Source organism: Nannobrachium achirus (genome assembly GCF_963921795.1).
Source record: "Nannobrachium achirus genome assembly, chromosome: 17".
In the NCBI taxonomy this organism is placed as follows: domain Eukaryota; kingdom Metazoa; phylum Chordata; class Actinopteri; order Myctophiformes; family Myctophidae; genus Nannobrachium; species Nannobrachium achirus.
The window spans coordinates 6007956-6032090 of record NC_137824.1 but is presented as its reverse complement, the minus strand read 5'-3'; the positions used below and the strand labels follow the sequence as shown (position 1 = coordinate 6032090).

Below are 24135 nucleotides of genomic sequence, written 5' to 3'. Positions count from 1 at the left end.
TGCCCATGTGGTCACGTGTTTCCCTTCCTTCTTAAATAACTTCCTTGCAACGTCCTCGGAACTAGCAGCCTCCGCTGGCACTGCTTCACTGAGTGAGTCGGCAAACTGTAACTCGACACCACAGGCTGAGGCTGTTGTTGGAAAGCTTTTCTTTTCTTCTCCCTCACCTTCTCCTGACCACCTTTAATTTTACGTTTTTTGGTCTCCTGACTCTCCTCCATTTTCTCTGTTTGTTTTCGTTGAATTTGTACGTTGTTTTGTTTGTTTGTTTCTTTCTCTCTCTCTCTCTCTCTCTCTCCACACACTCCGCTCTCCTCCACTCTCCTCTCCAAGACGGGCTGGGAGTGGGGGAGGAGGGATTGTAGCGTGTGGGTGGTACTCCAGGGCCACTGTAGCCTGTGATAGGGCCGCTGGCGCTGCTGGGCCGGGCTGGCCCAAGGTATTGACTTGACAGACAAGCTAGTGGGCCAATCATGTGACGTCCCTCTGCTACCGTAATGGTGAGTGTGGCCGCGCACACAAAAAACGCGGCCTCTCAGCTACCGTAATTATTATAATTTATTATTTTTTCGTTTTTTCTTTTTTTTTACGTGATGACCACCGGCCCCAGCGCGGCCCTCCCCCCGGCGGCCCAGCGGGCATCTGCCCGGTACGCCAGACGGCCAGCCCGCCGCTGCTCTATAGTCATGTGATCATGACTGATCAGTGAGATATTTCATATTCCATCCTGATTGGCTAACATTGGCTTCCAAAGTTTGCAGGAGTGGTCTGTTTTGAACAAATACCTCTAATCATGAGTGCAGTGTGTGATTGCAGTGAAACCTTTCAAACACATTCCCACTAGGCTGAGGAAGAAATTACATTGAATATCAGCAAGCAGATTTTTGCAATACAATTTTTTTTTTTTCATATTACTCCTACACATTTTCTCCGAACATCACGCGAATCGTACACATCATCTCTGTAGTGATCAAGACAGATCTGTGCGATTTATTTTATAGTCCATCCTGATTCACCTCTATATTGACTGAATTGTGAACATTGCTGGCACACAATAATGTACCTGACATGTGCTGTGCTCCAAGGAGCACTTTGTCTAGTTTTATGGTTGCTTTTGGTAGATCATAATGTTATCATGTGTTATAAACTGTGTGTGACTCAAGCATTTCATTGTGTGTTAATCCATCCTATGTCCTCTCCCTCTTGCTGTCGAGGAGGAGTGTCAGATGCATAAAGGGATGGAGTCTGGCCTTTGCCATTTTGGGGAACATCTTGTTGGTAGTTGACTTGCCACCAGGTAAATTTTTTCTTGATGTTTTGTAGTTTTTTAGAAATGTAACTTTGAAAATAATAATAATAATAAGGGTAATAATAATAATAATAATACGTTTTAGGATCTTGGGCTATTAGTCTCCTTAATTATCTCCTTAACGATCATCACCAGCTGACAGAGTACATTATCTTGCCATGGGCCTGGTGTACAAGATACACTACACCTCTAAGATACCCATGTACCTGACAAAATACTGGTCTACAAGATACACTACACCACTAAGATACCCATGTACCTGACAAAATACTTCCTAAAAGTCAAGGATGTTCACGATCACAACACCAGAGGCAGCTCCACCAATCATGTTCAACGTAGATTTAAACAAGGCTCTAATTCGTTCTTCTGATACACCATCAACATGTGGAACGCCCTCCCACAAGCCTTAAGGGAGAGCAAATCCCTAGCCTCCTTCAAAATTGGTATGGAAAGTAACCTTCAGGCGGCTGCTACTCGTGACTTGTATATAGACTAAGCCCCCACGCTCCCCCCCCCCCCCCCCCCCGCCCCCGCCCCCCCCCTTTTTTTTCTGCCTTTGTATTTGATCTTATGCTTCTTTCTGCTTTTGAAATTGATGTTATCCTAGATAAAGTACTATGTTCCATCTGTCCGGCACAAGGTTGAGCAGGCGGTGGCTCCTTCGGGGAACTAGGAATACTTTGACTGAGGTTAGGATTAGGGTTAGGTTTAGGCATAGTTTTACTGAGGTTAGGGTTAGGATTAGGGTTAGGTTTGGGCATAGTTTTACTGAGGTTAGGATTAGGGTTAGGTTTGGGCATAGTTTTACTGAGGTTAGGGTTACGATTAGGGTTAGGTTTAGGCATAGTTTTACTGAGGTTAGGATTAGGGTTAGGTTTGGGCATAGTTTTACTGAGGTTATTGTTAGGATTATGGTTAGGGTTAGGCATAGTTTTACTGAGGTTATAGTCCGGGAGGCAGACCCAGCCCTCATAATGTCCTCTGCTTACTTTTTTTCACTATTATTTCCTGTTAGCATATACCTTGGGCCATCACAAGTTCATACTGAACACCCCCAACTCGGGGCCGTTTGGTTGCAGGGGCCCAAAAACCCATTTTTTGGTACCTGTCTCTGGCGAAATTATGTAAATGTATAAAATAATTCACTAAAATTACATACATTGTCACACATGTATGAAATTTGGTATGGAGTGTCCTGACACCTAGGGGCAAGTGGCAAAATAGGATTATAGTGCTTACTACCAATGTATTTTAAGATATCACCCTCAACATCCCCAGAAACACAATAAAATTGCTGTCCGCTTGACCAATTATCATCAAATATGATCATTTTCAAGCAGGTTATGGTGAATATAATGACCTCTCCTGTATATAGAAAACGTCCCACATTCATAAGCTTCAATTTGAGCCTAAGATTATCTTCTCATCTTGAGAATTACTGTTTCTGTAGCCAAAATACTGCACTATACCTCAAATCGGAGAAAATATAATATTCAGTCATTAGCTTTACAGAAGTCTAGAATCCAACAATGGGTTCACAAGTACTGCTGTTTGAAGTTATAAACATGACAAATTATGTTTGATATGCACAAAATAGCTTTTTGCAATACAATAATAATACAGTATAACAAAAGTTCCCCTGTGGGAGAGAGGTATGAAAAAGAAATAGCAGCATGAGATCTGCATCTATTCTAGACCACTGTAGTGCATCTATAGACCACTGTACCTCATACTGTATATAGACCATTGTACTGTATCTATAGACCACATACATTGACCACTGTACCGTATCTACTGTATATATTACTACAGTATACTGCAGTGGTTCTCAACCTTTTCAGGCCGCGATCCCCAATATAATCATATTTTAACTGGGGGCCCACCACCCTGATGAGCACTTGAAATTTTAGGAGTTGGCATTATATTTAGTTTGACTCGATCTATTCCATTGTGAAAATAGCCGATCTACATGCTCACAACGCCTCGCAATGCGAGGCGTTGTGAGCATATAGATCGTGAGCATGTAGATCTGCTATTTTAACAATGTTTGGCCAGAGGTACTAAAAAGTCTTTAAAGTCCTTAAATTGTCACTTTAGAAATGTGTAGATACCCTGTATACACTTAGAATGTATGTTGGTCTGTTTACTGTTGAGTGAGAAAACAATGTTAACATTTAGCTAAACATTTGGGGACAACCCAAAATAATTTGGGGACCGCTCTGGGGGTCCCGGCCCACAGGTTGAAAACCACTGGTATACTGCATCTCAACTCAGCACAACTCAAAATGTATTTATAAACCACATTTACCATGATCAGGTCATGCAAAGTGCTGACAGGTTAAAACAAAACAATAGAATATAAAAAGACAAAAAAAAACAGCATAAAATACAAAGAAGAATACAAGGAACAAAAAGAAAACATCTGCACCAGTAAAGGAAAGGCATACTATATTTGATTGAAAAATACCAATTGACTGCACAGCTCTGACGTGTAGGGGCAAGATATTCCTCATAATCAGGGGATATCTTTAGAAATAGTGTCAAATCCTGGAATAAATTCCTTACCAAAAACATTCTTCACCAATGTGTTTGTAAAGGTGTCTAGTAACACATCTCACAAAGACTGAAATTCAGTTTCCCTAGGAAAATCTTTGACAGCTAGGGTAATTCTGGGTCTCATTCACTCACTATACACTATACTATAGGGGGGAAAAAATCACTCCCAAAAAATATTCTTTAAGTGGGATGTGAGGGGTCTAACTAGGTGTTTTTAATTATTCTGAATCCATTGCAAGCATTTGTTTTGCACAAAAAAACATTAATTGGGCTAAAAACAGCCCATAAAATGATGGTTTAGTGATGAGTCATCAATTTTCACATTGGTATGGGGGTCCATTTCTAGCCCAAGGAATGTTTTTGGTGCAAAACAAATGCTTGCAATGGATTCAGAATAGTTAAAAACACCTAGTTAGACCCCTCACATCCCACTTAAAGAATATTTTTGGGGAGTGATTTTTTCCCCTATAGTATAGTGTATAGTGAGTGAATGAGACCCAAAGATTTTCCTAGGGAAACTGAATTTCAGTCTTTGTGAGATGTGTTACTAGACACCTTTACAAACACATTGGTGAAGAGATGTTTTGGTAAGGAATTTATTCCAGGACTTTTTAAGATATCCCCTGACTATCAGCCTTGGGGCCCCCAGTCGGGGCAATTGTGAAATTACAGTTGTCCACAAATGCACTAGAGTGGTCTATAGAATATAGTACGGTGGTCTACAGATGCACTACAGTGATCTACAAAAGCACTAAAGTGGTAGATGTACTGTAGTACAGTGATCTACAGATGCATACTTTATTAAACTACCTACAGTATCTACCACCAAACTGCATCCCTCATCTAACTACCTACCTACCGCCATACTGCATCTCTCATCTACCTACAGTACCTACCTACCTACCACAAAACTGCATCCATCATCTAACATCCTACCACCATACTGAATCTCTCATCTACCTGCCTGCCTGCCTATCTACCACCATACTGCATCTCTAATCTCTCATCTAACTACCTACCACCATATACTGCATCCCTCATCTAACTACCTACCAACCAACATACTGCATCCCTCATCTACTATGGCTGATGGGGGGAAAGGGGTATGGTGATGAGTTCATGGTTCCACTCATCTACTTGCATAACTTAAAGGACAACTCTGCCCTAAATAAACTTCTAGGCTCATTTTCCTACTTATATTGATCCCAAAAGACCATGGGCTTTATTAGGTAGAAATGCCCATGTCGTCCAGTTTCCACAGCAGAACCCAGCAGCTCTCATAGCATAGAGTGGAGCCTAAGCCTATCACTTTTACATTATTTATTGTGTTCAAAAGTGATTTTCTTTTTCATGAGTATGTTGTCATTACAAACACATCCATGCCCTGGTTGTCCCACACAAGCCACCGCAATCTCATAAATAATGTTTTGGTGTGAGCATTCGGCACAAGTGCCAATCAAAGTGACTGTAATGGCCAATCACAGGGCATCTTTTCCGGGACTTGGCAAAATACATAAAAGCATAACATCTGTTTAGCAGAGTGTGATGGCTTGTATGTGTTTGTAACAACAACTAGAACCAGATTCATGAAAAATAAAAACACTTTTGACCACAACAAATAGTGTAAAAGCTATCGCTTTTACGTACATTATTTGTTGTGGTCAAAAGTGTTTATAGTATAGGCTTATAGTGCTTATAGGCTCCACTCTATGCTATGAGAGCTTACAGTACAGTACGGTACAGTACAGTACGGTACAGTACAGTAAGGTAGAGTACAGTAAGGTACAGTACAGTAAGGTACAGTACAGTAAGGTAGAGTACAGTAAGGTACAGTACAGTACGGTACAGTAAGGTACAGTACAGTAAGGTACAGTACAGTAGAGTACAGTAAGGTACAGTACAGTACAGTACAGTAAGGTACAGTACAGTAAGGTACAGTAAGATACAGTAAGGAACAGTACAGTAACATAGAGTACAGTAAGGTACCGTACAGTACATTAAGGTAGAGTTAGGTACAGTACAGTACAGTACAGTAAGGTACAGTACAGTAAGGTACAGTAGAGTACAGTAAGGTACAGTAGAGTACAGTTCATCGTTTAAATAACCTGTCCCCCCCCACACACACACACACACACACACACACACACACACACACACACACACACACACACACACACACACACACACACACACACAGGATATAGCTACACAGATTCACCGCTCCACGTCGAACCAATGTTTGATATTTGTATTGCAACAAGCCATTCTGAGCATATCAAACATATTTTTAATACCATTTAACAACATTTGCTTCCCTGCTAGTATTCATTTTTGTAACTTGAACATGTTTATAACTTCAAACAGTAGTACTTGTGAACCAATTGTTGGATTCTAGGCTTCTGTAAAGCTACTGACTGAATATTATATTTTCTCCGATTTGAGGTATAGTGCAGTATTTTGACTACAGAAACAGTAATTCTCAAGATGAGAAGATCATCTTGGGCTCAAATTGAAGCTTATGAATGTGGGAAGTTTTCTATATACAGGAGAGGTCATTATATTCAACATAAACTGCTTGAAAATGATCGTGTTTGATGATAATTTGTCAAGCGAACAGCAATTTTATTGTGTTTCTGGGGATGTTGAGGGTGATATCTTAAAATACATTGGTAGTAAGCACTAAAATCCTATTTTGCCACTTACCCCTATGTGTCAGGACACTCCATACCAAATTTCATACGTGTGTGACAATGTATGTAATTTGAGTGAATTATTTTATACATTTACATAATTTCGCCAGAGACAGGTACCAAAAAATGGGTTTTTGGGCCCCTGCAACCAAACGGCCCCGAGTTGGGGGTGTTCAGTATGAACTTGTGATGGCCCAAGGTATATGCTAACGGGAAATAATAGTGAAAAAAAGTAAGCAGAGGACATTATGAGGGCTGGGTCTGCCTCCCGGACTATAAGAAAGCCTGATGGAACTGATACCTGGAATTTTAGTCAATTGTCCGGGAGTGGGAGAATGTGCGTGGGATAGAGCAGGACGAGGGAGTAAAGTACTGAAGCGTACTGCTTTGTGGTCAGAGGAGGGGAATTCTAAAATATTCACATTGTCCAGGGAGATGCCGTGAGAGAGCACCAGGTCGAGGGTATGTCCCAGTTTGTGGGTGGGGCTATTTACATGTTGCGTCAGGTTAAAAGATTCATACAGTACAATAAAATATGTAACAAATACAGAAGAGGGACAGCAGACATGAATGTTTTAGTCGCTGGCCAGGATAACTCTTGTCATACTGGGTCATAATAATTGACAGAAGCTCAGAAAACTCATCTAAAAAACAGTAGCACGTTTTGGTGGTCTTCAGATTAAAACACATAAAATAGGGGTCTTACCATTAATTAAAATCGAGAAAATCTCAAAAATAGAAAAGCTACCTGTGGGAGCTATTCAGTATTTTGCTATTTATTTACTATATTATTTGATTATTATTTGTTATTTTGTTTTGCTTAATTAAGTTGGTTACAAATGTATTATTTCAGTTAATTTAAGTTAAGGTTAAATATTTAAGTTCATGGGTGGAGTTCAAGTTCATTGGGGAGCACAGCAGGGGTTACTTAGCTAATGAGCACACAGAGGCAGCCAGATTTCAGTTTCAGTAGCACCGGGAGGGTACATGTTTTTTTACCAGCAGGTCAGGGACATGTTTTAGCAGACAGTTTTTACATCTTTTGTACTGTAATCCGTGATCCAGAGCTGAAATAAACGAAACAAACACCAATGTACTTTCTGGCTGGACAATGGACTCCTTCCCTGCACTCTGTGTAAGATTTGCTCATCCTGGTGCTCTCAGTGGCCCTTTTGATTTTATTGTTGTTTAGCCACTACACTACCAAAGTCTATAAATCATTGCTAGCCCACCAGCATGACTTAATCTGGGGTGATTAAAAGATATGAACTGTTCTACACCACCTTGAGCTCTGCCCTGACAGACATCACTTGCGGGTCCATTTGTTTACATTTGTGTATACTGTCAGTTTACAGTGAGGATTTGACTGTGCAAACACCTGTCAGGAAGGTCTCCACATTCCACTTGATCACTGTGTGTGTGTGTGTGTGTGTGTGTGTGTGTGTGTGTGTGTGTGTGTGTGTGTGTGTGTGTGTGTGTGTGTGTGTGTGTGTGTGTGTGTGTGTGTGTGTGTGTCCAAAACCAGTCTCGGGTGCCATTGCTGGGTGGTTCTTTATAGGTATCATTGGCATCATCCTTGGCAGTGTCGCCTCCTGTAACTGTTTTAGGTTGGCCTGTTGTAACTTCGCCTGTTGTTACTTCGCCTGCAAGAGGAGATGTTCGTTGGCTGCAGGGATGTATATCATCATTTCCAGTGAGTCTTCACATGCATGTTTACACAAGTATTAATCAAAGTGTAGAGTGTACAGATGGGACCAGGATACTCTCAGATTTATGGGGCAATCTCCACTTTATCAGAGTTAAAGGAGCTATAGTCAACTTTTTCTTGAAAAACGGATGCTAAAATAAAAATGTTTCGAAAATATTTCATAAAAAGATAAGCTTTATATATGTTTCAATTAAAAAATGACCACACAAAGCGTAAAATAATGATAAAATAATAATTTTGGCCATTGTCGGGCCGACACTTTGTTTACATCCTAGCCTAACACTATCAAAGAATAGACTAGAATGTAAACAAAGTGTCGGTCCGACAATGTCCAAAATTATTATTTTATCATTATTTTACGTTTTTTGTGGTCATTTTTGAATTGATATGCAGGTTATTTCTTTCATAAAATATTTTCGAAACATTATTTTTATTTTAGCATCCGTTTTTCAAGAAAAAGTTAATACTGGGGGATACCAGAAATCATGAACTATCATCTACTGTACCTCAACCTCGTACTCCCGGTAGGCCTCTAAACAACACAAAGTGAATTCACTTACACCCATAGACAGCACCACAGATGCTAAATAAATTCGATAATGACCATCAAACAATGTTTTGATATTCCATACTGTTGGCATGTTGAGGAGCCTCTAAGCACATCTCCAAAAGTGCTTTTCCTTCTGCCCATTAATGCGTAATAGGTTAAGGTGGGAGAGAGAGGGTACTAAATATGTAAGTAATACAAATAAAACGGAACTGGATCACAAACACACGCACACGTGTACGTGTACGTCCATGCACAAACACACACACACACACACACACACACACACACACACACACACACACACACACACACACACACACACACACACAGCCCCGGACTGGCAAAGAAAATCGGCCCTGGCATTTGAGGTCCTCAACGGCCCTATGTCAAAACCACGCCCACTGAATGACTTCACATTATTTTTGGCCATACAGTTTTACTGATTAAAAAAAAACAATAGTATAATAGTGTTATACAGTATATATAATGAAACAATGTAATTCTGGCCTTGAAAACTAAATAAAATATTTATATGTGATAGACTATATATATGTGATAGCCTATATACAATTCACCCTTTGTCAGCCTTCTGGTTGGTCCCTGACTGACCAACCAGCAGGCTCTATCTGCCTTGTCCCGCCCTGGTTCCGCCTTTTTGATGTTGAATTTGCTAAAACATAATTTTTGGAGAAATAAAAACATTTAAAAACATGCTGAGTCACTAAATTGCCACTGAGCAGCTCCATTTGACTGAAACCAAGTTTTAAATTAGAATTGAACACAGAGAATAACAATACGAAGCAACTGAATTAGAATGGAAGTGGATGGAGTGTCCCACCGAATGTCCCACCAAGACACTGCAACCAATGGGTGTGAAGAGGGATGGGACAATGGGCGGGACTTGACAAAGGGTGAATTCTGGTTGGTAAATAGCTCTGCACGGTTGCATTGTCAAGCTTCTGCATGACTATATCCTAATTAGATCAATCTAAAATAGTAGGCCTAGATGTACGCCTAGATGTTTTTTCGTTTATAATAATCCATGCTAATTATTATTGAACCATTGTACATGTTAATATTTCACCAACATACACATAGGACACTTTTTTTCCATCAATTTTGAGGCGATCTAGTCTCAGTCAATGTTGCCAAACTCTGTGAGTGAAACAAGCGACCAGGTCTATGAAAACAAACTAACTGTTTCACCACTTGAGCTCTATTACATTAGCTATTTTCTAGAAGAATGTTGAAAGCAAGGCCAAATAAGCAACTATACACTTCAGAAACAAGCCCAAACAAAAGAGACTTTAAAGGAAAACAAGACCAAAGTCGCTTATACTGAGGAAACCTGGCAACACCGCAGTTTAGCGCAGCATCCTCACGTGCATCTTGTTTGAATGCAATCTTCCGTCACCCGACTTTTAATTGCCAAGTTTGCCTCTAAATGCCACTGACTGCCAGTCTGCCAGGAGTTGGAAAGCGTTTCTTGTAGGCTGTTTTTGGTCAGGAGACACCTTAACACTTTGCTAGCCGAAATATAATGGCTTGTTGTAGATTAGCCGTGAAATTTCTATTATTATATTGTGATCTGAACCGCATTCATTTTACCAGACATCCAGCGCTATATCACGTGGTCTTCATCCCCCATTACCATACCGCGATCCCCGTTGTATACTCACCACAGTTCCCAGTGAAATTCTTCAATCTGCATTGGCTTAGAGTGGGGGTTTCGGCTGACGCATCTTATCCCAGTGCGTTTCGCTTGTGCGATCCGTTCACGTAAATGTCGGCTCAAATTATCCACGGATGACTCAAGAGTAGATATGAGCATTTTCGCTCGCATAGCCCCCAGCACTCCTGCTATACTAGCACTAACTTATAAACAGAAAATGAACGGCTACTGGGAAACCTCTGCAAGGAATGGACCTGACGTCACTTCTGCCTCATGTCAGACGAGCCATGCCCTATCGATGGACGAGTGGTGACTAGGGAAGGTTAGACGATCGCCGATTTTCGGATAAAAATCATTTATTTAGTTTTTAATGACCCAGTACGGTAAAAGACGCCGCGGCTGAGACTCCTTGCTCAGATGTCCGGTATATTCCGGTTTTAATATTAAGGGGCTCCCCGTGGCTTGCAAAGTGTTAACACTTAATATACAACAGCCTCACACACCACATACACATGTTCAAAAAATCAGACAGTAATAACTGACCACCACAACCACTGCATAACTCACATCAAGTTCAAATTCACACGCAAAGACCATGCAGCCAAAAACACGTATCACTGTAACTCAACGCACACACCAACACAGCACTGGCACTGTGCGTAAAGACGCACAAGTGGACAGCTGCTTAGACAAGCCCAACTGCCCAATGCAATAGAATAGAATAATAAACTACTTGTTTGTATGTCCTACCTTATTGAATGAGCATCCGTCGCATCATTGTGCTTTTCTCCGCGACCAGGTCTATTTTGCGGTACTTATCCAAAAATACAAGTCTCTTTTTCCATTTCCATCAACATAAAGCTCTGGAGGTGTTCATGAATCATGATGATCATCACCTACTATTCCTTCTTGGGCTGCGGCCGTTCCAACACGCCATCATCCACCTCCTTATCCACATTGTTGTTTATCTGACTGCCACTGTCAGCACCGACATTTTCGTTTTTTATCTCATACTTTCTCCGCAATTTGCACGCAGTTATACTCTGATTCCACCTTCTATTAACGTAAACCCCGCCACCTTTTTTTGAACTAGTTACGTTGATGTACGGAGCAAACCACTTGAACAGGGGGAATGGAGTCTCTACCGCCCTCTTTCCTCCCAGTCACAATCACGTCACCCCCCCCCCCCCCCCCCCCTCCTTAAATGACAATGGATAATGTGGATAATGGACCGGGCCGGCCCAGTTGTCTCTATTAGGGCTGATGGGTGGCGAATGCACGCTTTTATAATTATAAGTATTATATTTTTTGGGGGGAGAGCTCGGTCGCGGCCCCAGAGACTGTCGGCCCTTCTGGCTTCTGCCAGAAATGCCAGACCGGGGCTGCACGCGCGCACACACACACACACACACATACACACACACACACACACACACACACACACACACACACTGATTGATAATCATGTACTGTAATGTAACTTATCTCCCTTCCTTTCCCAGGCTTCATTGGTATGCTATTCTTCAGTGTTGGCATCATGTCACCTTGGGGTCAGGCGGGGCTGTTCATGGTCTACTTAGCAGGTAAGGATAGAGATAACCCACAGACACACCTAACCCTAACCACACACATAGCCATGTAGTCAGAGTTATAAGATGTCGGACATATGGGCCAAATATTAACCACATCATTATCTTGGAATCTCTCTTCAGCTATAGAACTTTGCTCAAAGCTAAATTGTAATTGCTAGATTGTTAGAATGTAATCTCTATACACTCTAGAACAGGGGTCTTCAACAGGGGGTCCGGGACCCCTAGGGGGTCCTCAGAGTTACTGCAGGGGGTCCTCCAAATCTTCCAATCCTTTTTATATTAAGAACTTGAACCCTAGTGTCCATATTCTGAGAATTGTAGCCAAAAATTGCAGAATAGCTCACAACGAGGCGTTGAGAGCTTGTAGATCGGCTATTTTCAGCAAAGACCTTTGGTGTAGAGGCGAAAAAGAGCAAACTAAGTACAGAGTGAAAGGTCAAGTTTATTAAGTATTGACGGTTCAAGTGGTTAAAAATCTGAAAACACGAACATGAATCCAAAATACACTGATGATCATGCTGTCAAACAATGAAACTATATGGAATCTATGAACAGGTTATGGGGGTCCCTGCTTCATCTCTCTCTCAACTAAGGGGTCCTTGGCCTGAAAACGTTGAAGACCCCTGCTCTAGCAAACCTGCTTTCATAGAGCAGTGGTTCTCAACCTTTTCATGCCGTGACCCCCCAAAGTAATCATATTTGAATTGGGGCCCCCACACCCTGACGAGCGCTTGGACATGTAGGAGTTGAGGCATGACATTTACTTTGACTCGGTTCCACAGATACATATTGTGAAAATAGCAGATCTACAAGCTCACAACGCCTCAGCTTGTAGATCATCCATTTATTTTTTGACAATTTGGCAGATGTTTGACCACTTTTTATAACGTTTGTTGATTACTAACAGTGTTGGGTAGCGTTACTTTTTTTAGTAATATAGACTGATTACATATTACCTTGATTTTAAAGTAATATTTTTCGTTACATATTACCCCCCGAGGAGGAGTAATATATTAATATTACTTTACTTATTACTTTTTGGTAAAAAAAAAAAAAAAAAAAGCTCAAATTGAACAAATAATTATCTAGATATTTTATTATTATATTTTATATATTTTATTATTTTATTTTATATTTTGTCTGTTTTTTCATATGAAACACAATAGACCTATACCTTCTTAAATGTGGCCTATAATGACATGACAAGTTTGACAACAAGATACAAACCTCTATGCCTTTTTTATTAAAGTCCACAGAACAAGATCTGCATGAGTAGCATACATGAGTTCTTTCTTCAAGTGGACCATTTCAGTCATGTGGAAAATACAAACACATGGGCTACATATTAGCTGTAAGACATCGGTCATTATAATGAATGAACAAACACATTGTAAACAAAACACTTGTTAGCCTACGGTATAAACGAAAAAAGCTAGCAGGTTCATGAGAACAAGGCCTTGACATGTTTTCAACAATGAAATAAAGGTTACTGGCTTTATAAGCCAACGAAATAGTGCAATTACACTCAAGAACAAGGCATGCATACATTTTTAACAATGACACACAAAGAGCATGCCTATTGGCTTTAAGAGTAAGACCCAACGAAATAGTCCCATTTAGGCTCAATTGCAGCTTAAAACACAGCCTAATAAAATAAAACAAATAAAAACAAACAAAAAAATCTATATACACATTAAACAATATTAGACCTACTGAAGAAGGGCACAGACCCCCACAACAATTAAAATAAACGTGCGCTCGCTCGGATTGGAGGCCTCTCTGCGGCCAGCACTGGCCTTATTTGTCAAACTGAGCAAAACTGAACAAACGAAAACCAAACCATTATTAGGCCTACTATGTCTATGGCTCATTTCAGTCCAACAAGGACACAATAAGGACAGTTCACAGATCAGATTTTAGGGAAACAACAATGACCATGTCCTATTCACATTATGTAGGCAGACTCAAAATAAAATAAATATTTAGAGAAAATGTCCTCCAGCTCAGTTGTAATTGCATCATAGGTGTGACGACCTCGGAATCGTTTACAAGCTATCGCTGCCTTCTCTCTTTTCAATGTACGAGGGTCGATCCAGTGCACGGTCACCCCCATGAAACTCTTATTATTGGCACTCCATATGTCTGCTGTTGTTGAAACATATAGCTGCTCATCCAGTGTTTTCTTTAATTCCTTCTCCATTAAAGCATATGCCGCCTCCAGCTCTTTGGCAAATGTCTTTCTGTCTGGTGGGACGAAAGGCTGAAAATGTATAGAAAATATTGTATTAATAATATGATTTTGAAATAGGCATATAGCTTAATGAATCAGCGTTATATAAGCGCCTAGGCGAGGGCAATAGCAGGCTGTGTATTGGCCTCTGCATGCACTGGTAGGTATTGATTATTGAATTTAATTAATGATTATAGAAATCATAGCTATAATAGGAAATTGTAAACGACATCTTACCTTAGCAGTTTTGACAGGGATTTTGCTGACAAGCTTTCGAAAAGCTGGAGATTCTACTGTTGACAGAGGCTTCATATCCTCAACAACATACTCCGCTACGAGCCTCCTCACTTCTTTGACTTCTCGACTTCCAGCCGTTCAACCCGGAGAGAGAAATCGAGTTTTTGTTGCTTAAGATTCGGTGCGCCGCCGCTGCCATCTGCCTTTCTTTTCTCAGTTAGTTTAGTGTGAGGGTGAACCGTTTCCAGGTGTTTTTTTAGGTTACTTGTGCTTTTTATCGACGTAGAGAGAACCTTCGTCTTCCTCCCTGGCCCCGCATCGCAGAGTTTACACTTAACTGCAATGTTCTTCTCATCCTTTTGTTTAATGAACTCGAAATAATGTGAATATATCCATCCTGAAAACGTTGACCCTGGGTCTCCCACCGGCTCGGGCTCATTCTCCTGGACCGGCTGGATCTCCTCATCAACCAATATTTCATCCGAATCCGACTCCATTCTGACTTGATGCTGCTTGCTGCTAATGTTGTTGTTTGTTGTTTGATGTACCGCACAGCGCGCCAACAGGAAATAATGGTCGCAGGTGTCAATGGGCTTTGTAGTTTTCTGGCGCTGGCGGTGCTGCTGTTGGACGCTTCGCATTGTGGATGGATACAAAAATAGGAAATACAAAGAAAATAAAAAAAAGCACCTTCACTTTGGCCGGTAACGCGGAAAGTAATGCTGTAAATAAGTTGTCATTACTGCATTATATTACCGATGTTTTTTTTAGTAGGGCGTTATATTAGTCGTTACCGCATTTCGGTAATATATTAGTAATATGCGTTATATTACTAACGTGCGTTACCCAACACTGATTACTAATGATGCTGTAATGGTATGGTTTATTTTAATTCTGTTAGTTTTAGGCATAGTCCTTAAATGTCACTTCACTCTCATCTGGGGATCCTTTATAAGTCATGTTGAGAACCACTGCTCTATAGTTCAGATCAGGGTTCTGTCAACTTGCTGCTGTTATACAGATGCATACTTTTCAAGCAGACTGGTTGGTTCTTAACTTATTTTGTTTCAACTTTAAGGGGTGCACTTTTCATAATAATTATAATAATGGTGGTATAAGTGCAACAACAACACTAGTATAATAAATATAATTAAGATATTATCTTAACTGTTGCTGGAGTAGCGGGAACGCCACCATCGCCCCCTGCAATGTTGTGTTCCTCGGCTTGGTACCCTAGACATAATTCGGCCCTTGGGGAAAACTAATTAGGGAACCCTGGTGTAGATATTAGCTGTAGATATTCCTTAGATATCCATGACTGACCAACCTTCTGTCTGTGGCAGGTATCCTTTACATTTGTCTCTACATAAAGTTACGGGGAGGCTGTCGCAGGTGCTGCAGGTGCTGCTGCTGCTGCTAACATTTACAAATCTCCAGGACCAGATGCAATACACCCTAGATTGGTAAAGGAACTAGCCTGTGTCATTGCAGAACCATTGACAATGTTATTTAATAATACTTTGGAGCAAGCAACTTTACTGTGTGGTTGGAAAGAGGCACACATTAGTGCATTTCTTTTTTTTTTAAAGGAAGTAAGGCATTAGCTGGGTACAGACGTATTAGTTTGACATCTGTTTTATGTAAAACAATCGAGAAATTGATTAGGGAATACATTGTAAATCACATGAAGTCCAATAAGTTCTTTAGTAACAAACAGTATGGCTTTATATCTGGGAGATCGACTTCACTCCAACTTCTCACAGTTCAGCAGCAGGTGGTGGTTAATGGAGCCTAGTCAAATTGGAAGTCTGTGACCTCAGGAGTCCCACAGGGATCTGTATTAGGCCCTGTTCTTTTTGTTATTTACATAAAATGATTTGCCAAGTGTGTTACAATCTGATGCTTACCTTTTTGTGGACGACACGAACATATTTAGAATTATTAACAAGTACACAGATGTAGCTCAACTTCAAGCAGATCTCCAAATTACAAGCAATTGGTGTGATAGATGACTATTGAAATTAAATCCAGACAAATGTAAACAATTACACTTTGGGAAAACAAGCACCAACCTGGCTAACTATACAGTTGGAGACTTGATGGTTCACCAAGTAGAGGAAGAAAAGGATTTATAGGAGTTGTGGTTGATAATTCGTTAGAGTTTCAAACACACATCTCTGAAAAAGTTAAAAAAGCAAATTCCATGTTGGCAATAATTAGAAGAACTTTCATAAATTTACGCAAATAACTATTTATACGATTGTACAAGTCCTTAGTGAGATCACATCTTGAATTTGCAAGTTCAGTCTGGTGTCCTTATAAATCAAATATATAGAGAGAATTGAGAAGGTTGAGAGAAGGGCTTCTAAATTAATTCCAGGTATGAAGGAATTGTCATATGAAGAAAGGTTAAGACATCTACAGTTACCAACATTAGCATACAGGAGACACAGAGGAGATATGGTTGAGGTCTATAAACCCGACGTAATTTCGGTGCTCAGCGGTGTCTTCTCATTCATTCAGCCCGGCTTCATGTTCATATTCTCGGCTGTGAATCCAAGGAAACAGCGGTCGTTTAAGAGGGAGACACGCCCACTTCCAATGCTTGTGTGGCCGTGTATTGAGCGGTGCAGAGCGGATACATTGTCAGCTGGTTCTCGCTCTGGCTGGAGTGGAGACAAGAGTGATGGACTGGGAGGCGCGCGCGCGACAAACACACACACAGCTTTGCTGCGTCTCGCTAGTCGCCAACCGTTTTAAAGAGAAAAGAAGAGCTTAAACACAACTTTGCTCCGTGTTGATAGGTTTTCCGCCCTGCAATGCTCATGTATCGGCCACAAACGTTGTCATGCCATGGACCTCCAATATGTACAAGCGACTTCGGCACTAACCGTTAAGAAAGTATGAATAGACTCCCCCCGACCTTAAATAATTTCGGGTCGGGGAGCCCTCCCGAACCGAAATTAGTTAGGCTCACTATTAGAGTGTGAATCGACCCAAACAGTTATGTTTGGAGGGACTGCAAGCAGATTGGTGATCTTACCCATATTTTCTGGGATTGCCCTAAATTGACAACGTATATTAAAAAAAAGAAAGAAAAAGAAAACAGTTACAGATATGGCTGCCTTGTTGTAAGGGTATACGTATAAGAATAAGTATTGACTATCCTAAATATAAATTTACCATCAGACCCAAAAGTGTGTATTATATTAGAGTGGTTCCGGAGGGGTTTGGCCAATAAACAGGTGGTTTACATTTGACATGTTCTTGTGCCGGTAGCAAAATAAATGATCACCCTATCCTGGCTGCAAGCACTATTTATTTATATACAAAATATATAATTCCCCACTAACAAAATTATGATATAAACTTTAAATGATGATGATAATGGTTTTAATGGTTGTAAACTACATATTGCACTGTCGCTTAATTAAAATTTGTATTAGCTCAGTGGCCGCTATAATAGTTAAAGGAAACCTTGGGTGGATCATGTCTCGTTGATCTGCCTGTTTTTTCATATATGCCACTGTTGTCCTTCTGGTTGCCTTAAAGATGCTTTGTGTGTAATTGTTTGTTACTGTTATCTGTTGTTTTATTGTTGTGAATGTATATGAGACTAAAGACAAATTTCCACATTGTGGACAATAAAATGAAACTAACTAACTAACTAACTGGGGGATTATGTGTTACTCCGATTACTAAAGAAAAGGTTTCATAGTTATGATTAGGATTTTATGTTCACTTTATTTTTTATTTTTTTACTTGAGAATTGAAGGTATGCGTTTGTAAATACAAATATATAGATAATAAGTTGTATATACAGTGTATATATACACGTTTTTTTATTATTATTAAATGATCGATGATATGAAAATCAATGTTGTCAAATTTATTGTTTATATCAATACTGTAATGTCTTGTCAAACGAAATGTTTTTTATGGTTTGGAAGAATGTTGCGGCTGGGTGTTAAGCCTAAATAACATTGACTTCCAAATTACACTGACACTCAGAGTTAATGGGTTAAAAGGTTTGAGGACGACTGTGCTACACTACATGGAACAGAGCCTAAATGAGTATAACTGGTAACACCTGTGAAGGAACTAAGGAAGAGGCCCAATTTATTTCCAATATGGCTGCTGTGCATAGAGCCTGTTGGGCAGTGGTGAAAGTGGTTTGAAATTCTTGCCGGAACTGTCATAAAAAATTTGGGAGGCTCTAATCCCCCAAAACCCCTGAAATGCATAGAAAACTGCATTTTGGGAGGCCCACCTGCTGCCCTTCTATAATAAGCCTCTTCATATTGTTCATTGTTCCATACAGAAGGGTATATATATATATATATTATTATTATATTTATTATATTATTATATATATTATTATTAATATTATTATAACCAGTTATCTAAAGTAACTAAGTAGACCTACATTTACTAAAGTACTGTATTTAAGTACAGGTTTTAAGTATAGCCTAGCCTACTTTACTGGAGTATTTCCAATAGGCCTACTTTTAATTCTACTCCACTATATCTCCCATTTCCAGATGCAGAATTGAATCATTTTGGTCTATTCTGCATTTATTGCCGCATGCAGGCACAGACACGAGTCCTCGTAGAGATGGGATTTATGGCTCTTTGAAGTGAGCCGGATCTCTGGGATCCTTTCAAAATCTCTGGGATCCTTTCAAAGAGCTGTTCAAAAGACGTAGGCCTACATTTTGATACTTCTACTACTCAAGTACATTAACATTCCAAACTTCTACTTGATTGCAGTATTGATATTTCTAAAGAAATTGAGCAATTTTCCCACCACTGTTCATTAGAAAGGAACGGCTCCCTACTGTGAACCGAATCATATCGTTCATTTCAAAGAGCCGTTCAAAAGACTCGATTCGTTCGCGAACGTCCCACCCACTCGCTCCGTGTCAAACAAACACTGAAACGCAAACAGACTGGATCACACTGACCTACACAAACCCACGGGAATAATTTAGAAGCACTTTATCAGAAAATATAACTAGTAACACTTGTGTACTGTATGTTAATCTGACTTTAGTATGCTATTGCTTTCTTCCTGGACGTGCGTTTGTGGCTGGCTATTTAACATGGGATTTTGACAGCTGGCTTCTCCTCTTCTTAACGGAACGCCGTTCCGGCCCGAATGTTTTAACGGAACGGGGGTTCCGGCCGTTCCGGCTCACTTTCACTACTGCTGTTGGGTTGAGAAGATGAATATCTTCAGGTCAAGATATAATGTTTTCTGGGAGAGGAACCCTCTCTGTGTTATTGTTCTCTGTTGAGTTGTTTTCCATTCCCCAGAATATACAAAACTTATACAAATATAAGCACTATTCAGTGTGTTGGTTTATGGAAGGATGGGGTATTTCACTTACCTTAAACTATAATCTAATGCATTAATTCCTGGCATTGATTGATGTATTGATTGATTGAAGAATGTATTAGAAGTTTGCATAGGAAAAGATACAGTTTCACGATCAAAACCTCCACCGGCTGTTTGTCTGTCAGTCAGTCAGTCAGTCTGTCACACGTCACACTTTTTAAACTCTACTTTTTAAAATATACTGTAGCATTGAATGACAGACAGATAAAACACAGTACTATGCAGAGAAAATAAGAACAACAGTCCTAAGAGTATTCCTTAGTATCACAGTAGCTCTGCACCAGTAACATTTTGTTTAGTGCTGACCTCTACCAGTGGCACAGGGAATTAAAATAATCACTATCAACAGAGAGACTATAGAAACTTTATTGATGAAAACTGTGTGATATTAACTTTTAACATCAAACTCCAGTGATTTATTTGTTGTGTTTTTTTGTATCAAGACCACCTTCAGAACATGAGAAGTGTGTAGTGACACTAAATGTGCGTTCGGAAATGCACACCGGGTGTGCGCTCAGTGTAGTGAGTGCAGTGGGCGGTGATGTTGTAGAGTGCACTCAGTGTGGTTTATTGCGACCGTCAGGTCGCAGTTACTATCAAAACCTCCTCCGGCTGTCAGTCAGTCAGTCTGTCACATGTCACACTTTTCCCCTTCTCATATCTCCACCACGGTTGACCCCATCCATGCCAAAATTTGCACACGCACTCCTTGCCTGCCAAACCACAACCTCCAGGGACCCCCAGGGCGCCTGATGGGGAATAGAACTGGTTGAAGTGTTCCTTCCACATGCTACGTCCAGCCGGGGAAAACTTAGCCTGGCGGGCCATCCCACATACTGCGTTCACACACTCATTCCTTCCCACAGTATGAGGTCTGGACTTCAGCAGATAGGCAGCGAGTATGAGAAGTTGGCCCGATTTTCTGATCGGGGCCAATCAGTGACTGCAACAAGTTGAGCTGACATAGAAACAAGCTTGAGGTTTAACGCCAGATAGGCAGAATTCTTTGCTCATTTAAAATGGGTGGCAGAAAGTTGAGATGAAATTGGCATAATAAGTGCAATGTTCATTCATTTTCATCCTGTTATTAAATCTGGATATTTTACTTAGATATGCAGATATATTATGTAAAGATATATATTTTTACTTTGCCAATGAAGGCTGTGAGATTTTTAGCTTTTGCAATAACAACTTTAATTGTTGTATCCTTTATCTGTTGAGCGTTTGTTTGAAATGGTAATGAATTGTATTTATAATGTATTTATAACGTTACATTTGAAACAAACCTCAAAGTGCTACAATCAGGGTCACATATTTGTATAAAGTGACAAAGATACAAATCAATAAAGAAAAAAAAGGAATCGCGGCACCCACTTTGAAAACCCCTGTACTAGAGTGTTGACGGTGATCAGGCTGTTTTTATTTTTGTTTTACCATAGGCCTAGTCTATCATACTGATTTGTATAAATGTATTAAATAAAGTTACATGCTGCTGTTTTAAAACATGTGGGAGGAGTGGATATTGGCATAAACATATTAGTGTCATTCATTTTGATCCTGTTTTTAAATTCATTGCAGATATTTTACTTCAATATATTTTACTTTGCCAGTGAATGCTGTACATGTGAGTTTTGTCATGAGATTTTGCTTTCGCAATAAAAACATTTAATATATTCTACATTCTGTATCTGTTGAGCATTTGTTAAAAACAATGAACAAAAAAATAATAACATTGCATTCATTATTAATAATAACACATTGTACTGTATTTATAATGCATCTTTAAATTTGGTTTGTTAGACTTCTGGTTGGTCCCTGACTGACTCTATCTGCCTTGTCCCGCCCTGGTTCCGCCTTTTTATGTTGAATTTGCTAAAACATAATCTTTGGAGAAATAAAAAACATTTAAAAAACATGCTGAGTCACTATACTGCCACGTGAGCAGCTCCATTTTACTGAAACCAAATTGAAATTAGAATTGAACACTATAATAACAATATGAAACAACTGAATTAAAATGGTAGCAGATGTAATGTCCCATCGAGTGTCCCACCAAGATACAGCAACCAATGGGTGTGAAGAGGGGCGGGACAACGGGCAGGACTTGACAAAGGGTGAATTGCAACAGGGATTTCATTCCACAGTTTGGGGGCCAGGAGGGAGAAGAGTATGCCTAACAGAGACCGAGAGAGATTGACTGCTATGCTCCATATGTAGGCCAGATCAGTTATTTCTCAAACTATTACATTTCAAGGTCTACCCTTAACTCTGACAGCTGTACAAATGGAATCAAATGGACCCGTTGTACACTGTCAGAGTTACAGACTTGTATGGGTTAATTTAGACCTCCATAAAGGAACCAAAGTCCCTGCAATCCACTTTGAGAAAACACTGGGCTAGAGGTAGATTCTGTGGAAGAGGTCCAGACATCAACAGACCCAGTGGGCAGAATGAGGCAGAACCATGAACGCATCATAAACTCATTTCCATATTTGGCATTCTAAAGGCCCTAGCATAGTAGGCACCGCGGTGATAAGCTATCACGGTGGTGTATTGATATTGATTGATTGATTGAATACTTTATTAGAAGTTTGCATAGGAAAAGGTACAGTTTCATGACGGTACAGTTCACTGGTACAAGGTCTACTAAAAGGAGATCCATGAAAAGACTAAGCTTATTTCCACTGGAAACCATTGAAGTATCTCATATAACATTGAATGACAGACAAATAGAACACAGTACTATGCAGTAGATATGTAAAGAAAAACAAAAAAGAAAACAGTAAGTCTAAACAAACAGTAGGCTATACAAAGAAGGGCAGGGGAGGGCAGGATTGGGCTAGGTTAGTTTTTTTTACCAGTTGCGAACGGCTGCTGCCTGTAAGTGGTTTTTCAGGGCAATTTTAAAGGATGCTAGTGATCCACACTCCTTTATGACCTTCGGTAAGGCTTTCCACATTTTGGTGGTATAGCAGAAAAAAGAGTTTGACCCTTTGTTGGTTTTGACTCTGGGTTGAAAGTGATCTGTGGCACTGCCTCTGGTGTTGTAATTATGGACATCCTTAATGTTTATAAAGTATTTTGACAGGTACTTGGGTATCATAGTGGTGTAGTGTATCTTGTACACCAGGCCCATTGCAAGTTGCTGTACTCTGTCATCTACTCTGAGCCACCCCACTCTTAACTGGTGAGTAGCGGTGAGGTGAGTCTGATAGGGAAGGTTAAGTAGGACCCTAATTAGTTTATTTTGGGCTTTTAGTAGTCTTTTTAAGTCATAAAACTACAACATAGAAGATAGCTGTATTTTGGTCTGTTTACTTTTGAGTGAAAACAATGTTAACATTAGCTAAACATCTGGGGTCCCGAGCGGTCCCGACCCACATGTTGTGAACCACTGGTGTAGCCCCACTGTGTTGCCATGTCTGCTTAATATTATAAGCGGATTGTTTTTCTGTAAAGTCCTAAGAAGAAGAAGATGGGTTGTGGTTTTGGACTGTATAACTTCTCATGACAAAAAATGCAGCTCAAAGTGCTTTACAGTGCAAACAGAACATGGTTAACAATACAACAAAAGATATAAGAAAAGAAAAAAAAAAACACAAAACATTAAAACATTCTAATAAAGCAATAAGCCACAAGAGGCGAGTGGTTACCGGGGTAGTATACACCGGCTGAGAGGCTTTGGGAAACACGAGGCGCAGCCGAGTGTTTCCGACCCTCTCAGCCCTCTCAGCCGGTGATGGGCCGAAATGGGTCTTGAGTTGTGCTTTAAAGTAGAAAATGTGTACAAAAAATTTGATAATAACGTTTTCTTATCTTATCGTATTTGGCGTGAGAAAACACTTTACAACATTACAAATTGCCAAAGCAAGTGTCAAAATATAATAACATTGAGCCAGGGGGCATTGAGGAGTTAACATAGCTGTTGTTGTCACATTGTGTCTTGATATACATGTTATAAATACGGGGTATAAAGCTGTTTGGAACAAATAGTAGCAAACCTTTGCAGTCGTGTTTTCACCTTCTACAGTCTATGGTTTTCACTAACCTCGCCTCACCAGGCTTTCTGTAGGTTTTCACAGACACAGACCTCGCTTGCTTGTTCTTTCCTCAAAAACAAAAACTCTGGCAACCCTGGAAACCTACGGTCACATGACCCAGTAGGTCTACGGAAGCCGAGGAGGGATGATGCC

General features: G+C 40.1%; 1 protein-coding gene across 1 annotated transcript in view; it reads left to right on the top strand.

Annotated features, from left to right (window-relative positions):
* LOC308302111 (uncharacterized protein) overlaps positions 1-16021 on the top strand; it is a 75623-nt gene extending 59602 nt beyond the window's left edge. Inside the window, exons 6-9 of the mRNA XM_080746306.1 lie at positions 1218-1297; positions 8081-8248; positions 11988-12068; positions 15888-16021. Of these exons, the coding sequence (XP_080602432.1) occupies positions 1218-1297; positions 8081-8248; positions 11988-12068; positions 15888-15964 (406 nt within the window). The 3' untranslated portion in view covers positions 15965-16021. The remainder of the gene's footprint in view (positions 1-1217; positions 1298-8080; positions 8249-11987; positions 12069-15887) is intronic.
* Positions 16022-24135: the final 8114 nt, after the last annotated feature.